Source organism: Phyllostomus hastatus, unplaced genomic scaffold, assembly GCF_019186645.2.
Source record: "Phyllostomus hastatus isolate PE091 unplaced genomic scaffold, TTU_PhHast_1.1 phas_scaffold_78, whole genome shotgun sequence".
In the NCBI taxonomy this organism is placed as follows: domain Eukaryota; kingdom Metazoa; phylum Chordata; class Mammalia; order Chiroptera; family Phyllostomidae; genus Phyllostomus; species Phyllostomus hastatus.
The window spans coordinates 115,123,967-115,136,007 of record NW_025334041.1 but is presented as its reverse complement, the minus strand read 5'-3'; the positions used below and the strand labels follow the sequence as shown (position 1 = coordinate 115,136,007).

The 12,041-nt window shown below is 40.8% G+C and overlaps 1 protein-coding gene across 13 annotated transcripts in view; it reads left to right on the top strand.

Annotated features, from left to right (window-relative positions):
• The window catches only part of LTBP1 (latent transforming growth factor beta binding protein 1), a 362,585-nt gene that overhangs the window by 292,298 nt on the left and 58,246 nt on the right, over nucleotides 1-12,041 (top strand). For all 13 annotated transcript variants that reach the window (XM_045827131.1, XM_045827129.1, XM_045827127.1 and 10 more), the window contains 2 exons: nucleotides 588-710; nucleotides 5,770-5,895. In XM_045827131.1, the coding sequence (XP_045683087.1) occupies nucleotides 588-710; nucleotides 5,770-5,895 (249 nt within the window). The remainder of the gene's footprint in view (nucleotides 1-587; nucleotides 711-5,769; nucleotides 5,896-12,041) is intronic.

Sequence of the window (12,041 nt, the reverse complement as noted above, 5' to 3'; positions counted from 1 at the left end):
TTATGTGACCTCTGAGGTTGGTACTGTTCTTCTGACAAATAATTACATTTTTGGCAGCCTTTATGTTAAATTGTTTTGGACTTCTAAAACAATTTAATACTGCATGTATTTATTAATACAATTTTTTTAAACAATCATTTCTCTTGAGGGGCAGGGACCATGCCAAATACTTTTAACTTTTTCCTATAATGCATAATACAGGAACTTGTATGAACAGATACTCAAGATACTCTTTACAATACATATTTAAAGAATATTTTTATTCTCTATCATCACCGAGAACATAGCCAAGTAAATTATTCTTTGTTACAGAATTTTGACTTTTCCTCTTCCAATTAATTTCATTTGATGTTCAAATTTCAGATTATCTATGTATTGTTCAAAGTTAAAATTCTTTCAAAGTGTTTCATTTTTTAAAAAAAACTCTAAAAGTTAAAAAGCATCACGCATTTCAAATCGCATGTTACGAGTGATGTAAAAAATGTGCATTTACGGTACCGTATGTGACTTTTGTGTAAAGGTAAGGAGAAATACCTCATTAAGAAAGAGTTTACTTAATCTTTTCAATTTTTAAAATTGATTTGTAGATGTTAACGAATGCTTGGAAGACAAGAGCGTGTGCCAGGGAGGAGGCTGCGTTAACACCAAAGGGTCCTATGATTGCACGTGTCCGGACGGGTTCCAGCTGAACGACAACAAAGAGTGTCAAGGTACTGCTCTCTCCCTCGCTGTCCCCCTTCCCACAGTTCTCCAGCTCCGGGTGCTTCCTGATGACCTGTGGTTTTGCCACCTGCTTTATGTGTGAATGAGCTTTGCCAATTTGTATTTTAAAAAAATCTTTCAGTGTGCTGATTGCGGTGGAATGGGGGCAGGAAGGGAGGTTTAAGGGGACTAAATGGTAATGGAAAAAGTACAATAATAAAAAAATAAATTCCAGTCTACCAAGGAGTGGGCTGCCTCCAGGGTCAAAAACAAATAAGTAAGTAAAGCAAAGGGTCTTTCTTGGGCTTGCATCGAGTACAGGAAATTCTCCTTTGCGTGGCATCTTGTTACCAACTGGGACTCGTGTGCTTTAGAACTGCGTCCTCGCTTTGCGTGCTGTGCGGTAACGGAGATCACCTGCACTTGTTGTTTCTTTTGTGGGTCACCCCTGGTACTTCATTCTAAATTACATTTCTAGCTTTTTGATATCCTTCATGGGCACATTTCATTTGTGCCATAGCTGATATTTTTTCTTTCTTTTTCCGTATCCCTGTTTTACTGAGTGTCCAGCTGTTTCTCTTCCTAAAAAATCTGCATAATTCTATCAAAATTGTGAAGAATGAGATCTGATATTTTTTCAAAGTGCTATCACATTTACTCTTGCAAACAACAGTACAGCAGATACACGGTACTGATAAGAACACAGCACTGATTACAACTCAGCTTTAACTAAACACCTAGCATCTGCTGAACACTGTAGGTACCTCTTTCCATTCTTATAAAATTTGAGGTAGATTTTCTTTCATTCATTTTGTGCATAAATAACTGAGGCTCAGACAAGTTAATTAGCATGCTTCTCCCAAATAAGTGATAGCGCTTTGAACCCAATATCTTTTTTCACTACGGTTCCCTCCGTCTCCATACCAGTTTTTATTGCATTTATAGCAGAAAGAAAGAAGATGTGAGATTTAGTTGTTTTTCCCAGTGTAACACGCTGAGTTGTCATTGATGCTGGGACTGAAAAATCCAGTTGTGCAGATCCTGTGTCCCAAAACTGTTAGCCATACCTGGCTGCCCCTCAAGTTTCCCTGTGTTTATTAGTTTTAATAAATCCATGCCACTGAAAACCCACACTTTCATATACCTTTACAGATACATATTTCTGGTTCTTAGATAAATATTATTTTTTCTTATTGTTCCTCTACCATATGGAACTCTGTCGTGTACCCCTAAGTAACACTTAAATAAAGGATTGTTGAAGTTACTTTTTATGCACTGCTACTGGGCAGGTACACCTTTTTTTTATGCTGCATTTTCATAAACTATATCTCCTCTCACATGTCCCAGATTATAATATTCTTGAAAGGAAAGATGGTGTCTGCTCTTTAAAATGTGGTACTGGCATAATATTATCACCTGTGTCCATATCTTTATCCACGCCCAGCCGTGTGTCTCTGAGATATCGAAGACATGGGCCTTTGCGTCAAGGTCTTCTGAAATTAATTTCCTTACTGGTCCCAAGATTTAAATACACTGCTGTATACCTCATTCAATATCATTTATTTGTCATCATGATTTAATACGGTGAGTTTTTCAGTATTTACGAAGCAGAATTTAAATGTACTTGGATTTAGTGCAGTTAAAAAGGAGCATTCAAATTACAAATTTATGTGAGAATATCCATTTTAGACTTTTACATCTTTACAAAATGAATCTTGATTTATATAAAAGTGCCAGCAGATGCCTTGAAACAAAAAACAATCTGAAACCCGTTTGAATACAAATTTGTTTTTCTTGACTGAGAAGTAATAGTTCCCTTTTCTAGTATCTCTCGTCATAATTTTTTTGACCGAACAGAGGCAAAACCAAGTCTTAGCATAACTGGACCCTGATTTGATATTGTCAATTTTATTGTTAAACATCTAGAGCTAAATCACAAGGAAGTAATTTAGCCATCTGATTTATTAATTGCACTACTATCTTTTCTCAGTACATTAATTTTTTTGTGATTCAATACATGACTATTCCAAACAAATTATGTTTAATTAACTATTTATGAAGTGGGCTTCTTTCTGTGTCTTTTTGGTGATTCCTGTTTCCCAGAATACATTAACATGTCTGCTTTAAAAAATATAAATCCAAATGGGTGAAACATAATCCTGAAGCAGGTTTTAATACCTTTTAAATAATATCATCTGTGAATATGCTCTGTCGTCCACTGTCTCTTATCAGAGGCTGGTTATGATGGCGAGTGCACTGACTTTGTTTTGAATCATCTTTTCTTGCCGTGTTTCTGGAGGCAATTTGTAGTCGCCTGTTTCTATCTAATCCCTTGGTCATGTCACCATTGTGTAGATTGGTGTAGAATTCTGAGTTTGTTTTAATGCTGAAAATGTAATTGGCGACAATGCTAATAACCACGGGGCGTGTTTGAATAACAATGTGTGAAAGGCATAAACTTTAAACCTTACCCAATAATGTGAAGTTCCCTATCAGTAAGGCATTTTCAAATGGAAGTGTATCTGAGAGTCTCTTCCCCCAGCAAAATTAATGATGATATACAGACAGCGTGGAAATTCCATGTTAATTGTCTCTGTAGGAATGTGGCAGCATACATTTGAGATTGAGAACACACTTCAGTTTCATGTTTTGACTTACACACGCCAAATAGTGAATTTCTGTGGAATCTCAGACCCATGAAAGAAACCCAACGTAAATACAGTCTGGCTTTCAGCTGAGCTCCTAGCAGCATAGTTCAGAAATGCCTCAATAAGTACAACCCAAATTGAATGCATATGTTTCTCCGGTTCCAGATATTCGTGTTGTTCTTTCTTAGTGCTTTCCTGGAAAAAAGTCTGGGAATTCATTTTTCAGTTCCTGTCATCAAACTTTTTATACAATTATTTGTTAATCAGTGACTTCTCTTGAAGCAAGAACTTTATGTGCATTATTCCCTGTGAGAAGTTGCAAAGCAGGCAGCTTTTAATAGGCCACATTGAAGCATTGGATAAAATAAGGAGGTGGTCTTAAACAACCTCTAGGGATTTGCAAGATGGATATAGACCTTGAGCTTGATCTCTAGACCAGTGGAACTTTTTGGCACCTTTTTGCCCAGGTAGAGGTCACTCTAGGCAGCAGCTTAGAAAGAATGGCACTAAGGCTGAAAGAAGGTCAGAGTTCAAAAAACATGACCAATCTAAGAGAGCAAACATAGAGGCTATCAGAGATTTTTATTAAAAAGTGGAGAATTTTTTTAGTGCAAAATCATATTGAGAAATAGTTAAGTAGGAAATGATTCATTCCTCTTCCTTGAAATATTTTAAAATTAATGGCAATAACAAGAATGGAAGGATTTTTAAGAAAATGAGTAATTCCTGCTTGGTTTCTTATTTTGATTTAGCAATGGATAAGCCAATTAGTCTGAATCATATGGCATGTGGAAGGGTAAAGATTTCAGGATTAATACAGAGAGTTGGAACAATCATTGCCAGAATTCCCGTTGCACAGCGAGATCAACACGTCAAAAAGAAGTGCCTGGGAGATGCTGGATGCAGGGAAAGGGACGGCTTTCTCGAGAAGGATCAGAGTTGGTGGCTAAGCATGTTCTAGAGGTCACTAGGAAGGCCTCTTAGCTTTGAAGTTCTTCATGCCTGTTTCTTCCTCCCCTGCTATATTGCGAGTTTCATAATATCAAAGGCCCCATCCTATTCCACCTTCTCATAGGAGGCATTCAGTAGACATTTTTCATTAAATCAAAGATCGATTCCTTCTAAGAGGCTATATCGAGGACCTCTTTAGTAAGAGATAAAGGAGGGTCTAAGACACTTGGGAAAATAGGAAAATGGCCTTAGTAGGACAAGTTCCCTGGATGTCTCAGGGACCTGTGATAGTTTTTGTGCCCCCCACCTTAATCAAGAGAACTAGTTAATCTCTGTTCAATTAGTAGGGTATGAACATAACTGTGAAATTGTGTGCTGGACAGACATAATACAGTATTCATGTGCTGTACTAGAAGCTGGAGACTCAGACTTAAAATATTCAGTTCTCATCAAAAAGCAATCAGTGTAATGATGAACACGGATGAGTAAAATAACAATTAAAGCACAGTGTAAATAGTTCCATGTGTTAGTACCAACATGAATAAATGAACTGTTCTCCAAGATTCCTTATGTTGTCAACTTGGGCACTGTTAGCCAACATAATTAGAACTGGCTCGAAAGAACAGTGTACTTACCCCAACCCTTCCCGCCTTATCATGTTCCAGAGTGCATCATCACTCTGGCCACAGGGAGCATCAGCACTCTTCACTGAGGACAGGCAGAGCACAGGTGGTCAACATAAGTTTAACTAGAGTAGGATTTGCTCGTAAGTCGTAACAGTTAGCAACTCCTGCTCTTTGACCCTCAGTTGTGTGCTAGGCACTGCGCTAAGCTGCTGACCCTCATTCACCCATCATTGCAAAGCTGTGCAAATCATAGGAACTCCCTGGTCAACATGGCCTTCTTTTTTCTCGTATTTTCTTTCTTTTATCCATTTTTAATGAAATAAAGATTAGAGCCTATTTCATGTGTATAGTCAGGAGACATTTGTGAGGCACCGTTTATGAACCAAACACTGTAAATCAGACATACCCAGCCTTGCCCTTAAGAAGTTCCCATCCTGGGGATAGATAGGCAAGGATGTTACAAGGTGTGCGGGCTACAACAGAGTTGTATGCATGGCAGTGGGAGAGGACAGAGGGGGTACAGCTTTCTCATGGAGGAGTTCTTGATTCTATGAGACGGTTCCTCAAGTCTAAAGTAAGGGGAGCGTTGTGTTGCACCTATGAAACTGTTTCTGTTTGGTAGGTTGAACACGGCTGAACATTGGCTATTTTGTACGATTCAACCCGAAGAGTTTCATGACAGTCCACCAGTCTTATGATGCTCTGAAATTTGTACAAATGCTGTGCCTGTGTCACAAAATATGTGTCTGACCATTTTGTAATAGATTACTGTACATCTAGTATTACAGGGAAGAAAAAAACAGATTTTTTTCACGTGTTTGGAACTCTCTTTTCAATTCCAGATATTAATGAATGTGAGCAGCCTGGGCTCTGTGGTCCTCATGGAGAGTGTCTAAACACAGATGGTTCTTTTCACTGTGTCTGCGAACAGGGTTTCACAATCTCTGTAAGTGGCCGTACATGTGAAGGTAAGATAAACCATGAGAGATCCTATTGTTACTGCGCGATAAAGCGGCGAGGACGTTGCTTTCTATAAAACAGGCAAAGGCCCCAAGACACTAAGAGATAGTCACAGTTGGAGACCTCGAAGCATGTGTACATCAAGGTGACTCCTACTGGAAATCATAGCTCATGGTTCCTGAGATTTACAAATAGGATACCTTGAGAGTAAGATGTTGAAAGTACTCACAGATGCTTTCACTACTGGTACTGAATTAATGAGCCAGCAGGCGCAGGAGGTGATGATTTAGGTGCACGTGGGAGACCCACAGGAAACCCGTGGCAACCTCCCGGGTGTAAGTGGAGCCTTGCCTGTTTTGATTATGCTTCATATAGATCATCTCCATCATTCTGTTTATAAAAATAATGTCTTGCTTGATTTCCCTGCACCCTTGTCAGCAGAGATTTTCCAGAGTTATTCCCCTCATATCCTTAGTTATAAGCCAGTGTATTTTCCTACCTGTCAGTATTCATTATCCCCTAAAGGCTAATTACGTTAAGATAACACTGTTGGCTTCCCGTCTGCAACCTCTGTGCGTTTGCAGGGATACGGCACTGGTTAGATTCATAAAGTTCGTGTTCTTGATGATGTTACACTTTGATAAATTGAGGAATAATACATCTGAATCTTTTAAAAAGTACACTGAGAAGATTCCCATAAGCATAATTTCAGTTCACCTCTTTGATAACCTAGGGTATGAAAACCCAGCTGTGTTTCAAAGAAGTAGGTTGTGAAGTTTCCATTCGGGGGCTATGAAAGAACCCGCATTCTTCGCTCTAAGAAAGAGTGCGGCAGGAAGTCTCTGCTCTCCTTGCTCATACCACAGTGGAACCAGGCCGAGGAACAGAGACCCGGTTCATCTGAAACTAATTATCATATTGGGAGGAATAAACTGATCTTATAAAAAGTAAGACATTGTTGAAATTGCTCTCCTGCTGAGCAGACAAAAAACACTGATGCCAGATCTGGCGTCCAGTTAAAGAGAGATAGTGCAGGGTGCGGTTTGAGTAAGCCGGTTTTGAGGGCTTTGGAAGCGATCAGAAGTTGGGAAATGGAGCAAAAACACCATAAAAAGGTGGCCATGAGAGATTTACAAGGACGCCATGTCTCTGTGGTTCGAGTAGGTTAGTTTTATAGGTCCAGGACCAGGGCTCGTGAGAGAGACAGTGCGTGGACGTGTACATTCTTCTGGAGAGATCACAGCATCCGAATCACTGAGGAAGCCTAATGGCAGAATGCATGTTGCCCCCCCCCCCCCCATTCTGGAAAGATACAGGTTTGCTTTTTGAGTTAGCACTACGTCACAGCTGCCCAGGTGTCCCTTCACTGCAAAATAGTTCACGTTCCAACTGCCAGTAGTTGTGCCATGAAACAACTGTGTTCAAATACCTCACGTGCTCACTTGCCGAGACTGTCGTTCCAGGAGAATATACGAATATAAGTATATTCATATTTATTTTTTCTTTTGGACTTAGTAATTTTTCTGTAATTCTGTGTCCTTTTTCATACCAATTTCTGCAACCCGAGAGTTCTATATTCACTCTAATGTAGTTGCAGTTCTAATTTTGTTGGGCATTTACTTGTCAGAGACTTGAACTTAAAAAGGAGTTTTTAGAAAATATCCAGTGCTTTGTAAATTACTGTGCCTTAGTATACATTCTCTGACACTTGGTACATTTTTTTTTTTACTCCAGAACCTGGACAATTTTACAAGTGATAGATAGGTAATTTAGAATATTGTGTGACTATATGGCAGTATAATTACAAATCACCTAATTATTAGGCATCTTATTCTCTTTCTAGAATAAGCTCTGCAAAGCTTTCATTTATTTTGGGCTTAATCCAATATATTAAACCGGCCTGAATTTCCTTTTCCTGGACTGAAACCTGTGGCAGTAGCAGTATGTGCTGACTCCGCCCTTGCTGGGGTGTAGGATGAGGCCAGTCCATGTGATCGGGAGTTACCCGTGGAGCACAGGTACAGAGGACAGCAGGACAGCAGGTCCTTGAGTAACGTTGTTTTGTTATAACTTTGATGAGATGCCATAGGAAGTTACCTCCTGTTCACTATGTCGATCAGCCTGTAGTAAATTGGTTTTGTTATATACTGTTTCACTCTGCATTGCGGAACATATTGATGACATCAAGTGAAGACTTACTATACTTGAGTTGACATTGAGAAAGTGTCTAGCACTCTTATTTGTGCTGGTTCACCCACATCTGAACTTCTGGCAAAGCAACTGAAGCCACATTGAAGCTAGGGCTGGCGCACCCAGCTCTAAGCAGGACTAAATGAATCCCACCCATGAGGAAGCAGACTCTGTGGACATGAACCATCTCAAGTACCAAGTAGCACGGGAGGTTGTACAGGAGTAAAAACAGCACTGCCGGCTCCTTCCTCTCCCTGCTGTTCGTGGCGCTCGGGGAACACCTCAAGGGAGAGGGAGGAGAAGCACCTTGCTTCTCCCACACGCTGTAAAGAACAATGGCGTTATCTGACGTTCAGCTGGAGTGCAGTGGCAGCTATTTTCTCACTTACTCTTTCACTCAGCAAATATATATGGCGGGCTTGTTCTGTGCCCCCACTGTTACTGTGCAGAGGGCAAAACACGCACAGTTCTGTCCACATGGAACCTACATTGCAGGAGGGGAGTTGGGGATAAATAAGTAAACAGAACATAGAGAAACTGATGTATTTATATTTAAATAGTATAACATAGTTATACTTTATGGATATAAATAAGCACCATAAATAATATAATGCACAGATTTTTTTTCTCAAGTCCCACACGTGAATGTCACAAAAGTGCAGAGAAATGGGACCCTCTGATCAACTGCCTCCTCATTGGTGTGCCCTTTCCTTTCTCCTCGTAACCATGGCTCCCTGGCTCCTGCCGCCTTCTCTGTGTCCTCCAGCCGGAGCTTTTATCTTCTGTAGAAAAGCAAAGAAAAACTTTTTACTTCTCTTGCTCAGCTCACTGTTTTACACCCCAATTTATCTCACCCATTTGCTTTGTAAAAAATCACAATTCTTTTGCTCTTCTAGTTTATCTCATTTTTTATTGTGGCAGTTTAATTCAAGTGAAAAGTATTTATTATCCCATGTAAGGTGACTCAGGGTTCAGTTTCTTCATCACTGGCAGAATGTGTGTGAGTGGAGGAGACAAAGGAAACTCGTGACAGATTCCTAAGTGTCACCACGTCAGTCCCCTGACCCCACAGAGTGATGCCTCCTGGTGTCTGACTTTGCATCACTCCATTCACGCGCCTCTTTGCGAGCTGCTCTCAGCCAGAGCTCTCCCAGGTGGGCATCCCAGGTCGAGTGAGAGCTTGTATGACAGATAGTGGAACTGGGGGCCTCTCCAGGTCCCAGCGTGCTTTCCAGCCTGTTCACAATAGAATGACCACGAGGTCTAGCAGGGACCTTGAAAAAGCCCAACAAGGCAGAGCAAGAGTGGCTTACAGAGCCTGGTGGTCCTGGCTACTTAGGCCACCAAATGATGACAAAATCACTCCCTAAAGCCCTGTCTTTTAGAGAGCATCTTCATTCATTCATTCATTCATTCATTCATTCATTTGACATATAATCATTAAGTGTTATACTATGTGCCAGTCACTATTCTAGGCATTGGAGCTATCAGTGAACCAAAAAGCCCTACTTTCTTGGAAGCAATGTACTAGTAAGTCAACTGTATAATATGCTATAAAGTGATAAACCCTATGGGGGGAAAAAAAGTGGAGCAGAGTAAGGGCCCCCGAGGGCTGGGGTAAGGAATGGGAAGCTGGTGTGATACTAACAGCAGGGGTCAGAATTGGCCACTCTGCTTCACTAATGCAGGTTTATGAGAGAAATATTGAAGTTTTTGTCTGAGAAACAAACGGAGCCTTTTTCAAACTGGCCGTCCACTGCCTAAGTGGTAACAGCCTGTCAGTAAACACAAAGAGGGCATGCGAGTGTCTGCTCAGGGCTTTCTTCCTGTTGCCAATAGGAAGTCTGTTGTCCAGACAGAATAAGAAGCGCAAACCCTAAGGTCAGCTGTGGACCCCGGGTGGTAATGATGTGTGAGTGCTGGTTCATCATTTGTAACAAATGTACAGCTGTGCTTTCCAATGTCCATAGTGGGGGAGGCTGGGGAGGGGGCAGGGCTTGGGGGAGCCAGGGGAATATGAGAATTTTCTGTCAAATTTCACTGTCAACCAAAAACTGCTCTTAAAAATAGTCTGTTTTCTTTTTTTTTTTTTAAGAATCAGACATTTCTGGTCTACGGGACCATACCACCCTGAACATGCCCAATCTCATCTATAAAAATCAGACATTTCTGGAATTACCTATTTTTCATCAGAAGAGAAAAATCGTAACCTTTAATTTTATTTCTGTATTCTGTTCCTTTATTTTCCTCCCCTGAATATTGTTTACTTCTCAGTTTTCAAAATAATGTCCCAGACAGACTGCACGATCAGAAGCATCTGCTCCCACTTTCAAAACTATTCTAATAATTGATTCAAAAACTGAGAACTGAGGATTGGAAGGGGACTGACTACTAATGTCCCCCCTTGGAATCCCAAAGTACTCCAAAAATCAAGTCCTGTTGTTACACAGATAAGAGCACTAAGCTCATAACCTTTTCAGATATCTACTACAAACCACTTGTTCATTCATTCACTTAAAAGTATGGAAAGTATACCAAACGCACGTGGTTAGGGCGGCTAGCTTCTTGACGTTCACTGGGAACAGTGGTCTTACCGGACAGACTCAGAGAAGCTGGGTTCCAACTCTCAGGCCAGTTTTGTGTTCACTGGAAACCAGAAAACACGGTAAAGGCAACCTTTACCAAATCAAAGAAACAAAAACAAATCGGGAGCAAGCGTGGTTTTGTTTTCAGATGTTTCAGCACCTTTTCTACTGTGTTGAGAGCCTAGGACTACTGTTGCCTGCGCTCCGAGGCAGCCGGCGGCCTTGTGTCCCTGAGATGGGGCTCTGTATTTGTCGCCAAAGAGAAAGTATTCCTGAACGTGCTTTAGCCAAGCAGGACGCTGAAGTACCCTGAGACAGCACCGTATTGCATCTGGCCGCTGGGACCACGGAGTTTTACAGTGTTTGGTAGTTTGGAGGTCAGAAACGGAAAACTCGAGCAGGAGAATACAGCCCAAGTGTTTATGACTTTTGTGAAGAAAGGGAATTTAGCTTAACAACAGGATTCTTTTGCTCCCATGTGTGAAAAGAAAAAGGGTCATGCACCATTCCAGGTAGGAGAGGGAAGTGGCTCCCCACCATAAAGGCTACCGTTCCTTAGCCTCATTCCTCCTGTGAATGCGCATCTGCAGCACTGGGAGTGAAGATGGATGTTTAAATCATCAGGGAGCGAGCTGAGGAAATTTCGCTGGAATACGCTGCTTTTGGACCTGGAATACATATTTTCCATGCATTGCATGATTGTCTTCCGTATAGCAACATTTGTATAAAGAAATTCTTACTAGTAGCAAAAAAAAAAAAAAAAAACAAGAAAAACTCAAGAGCTCTTCCTAAGCCTTTTATCACTGCTGACCTTTAAAAACCCCAGAGCTATGGAAAATCATCTGTTCATAGAAAGAGAAGTAAACACGTTCCTTGGAGCCAGAAAGTAGATGTGACACTTCCAGAGAGTGAAGTCTGTGAATGAGCAAGCCACCTCTCACACTTTCCACTGCCACCCAGCTCAGGTCCGGGGCAGCCGGCTTCCTGCATCTATTTCGGTGAATGTTTGGATGTCGTCAACAACACAAGCACTTGACAGGTCATGGAAGGTTGTTGTGAGTAGTAATTTTATATTCAGACCAAAATTGCGGTGCTTGATATGTGAATTCCAGAATTTGTTACTTGTTGAGCATCTAACTGATAGAATATTTTGTGGTTGTCTTGGACTCTCCATGAGTAGATGCAGATACTTCCTGTATCTGATTTCACGATTGTATTAAAACGAGAGCAGTTATAATACCCAGCAGGCCCTGAGTTCTTGTTATGAACCAGGCACTATGCTAGCTGCATTGTACCCGTTTTCTCCTCAATCTTTGCTGCAGACCTATAGGTAGGTGAAGTATTTATCGGTATGCTTTAGTTGCAATGGACAGCTTAAA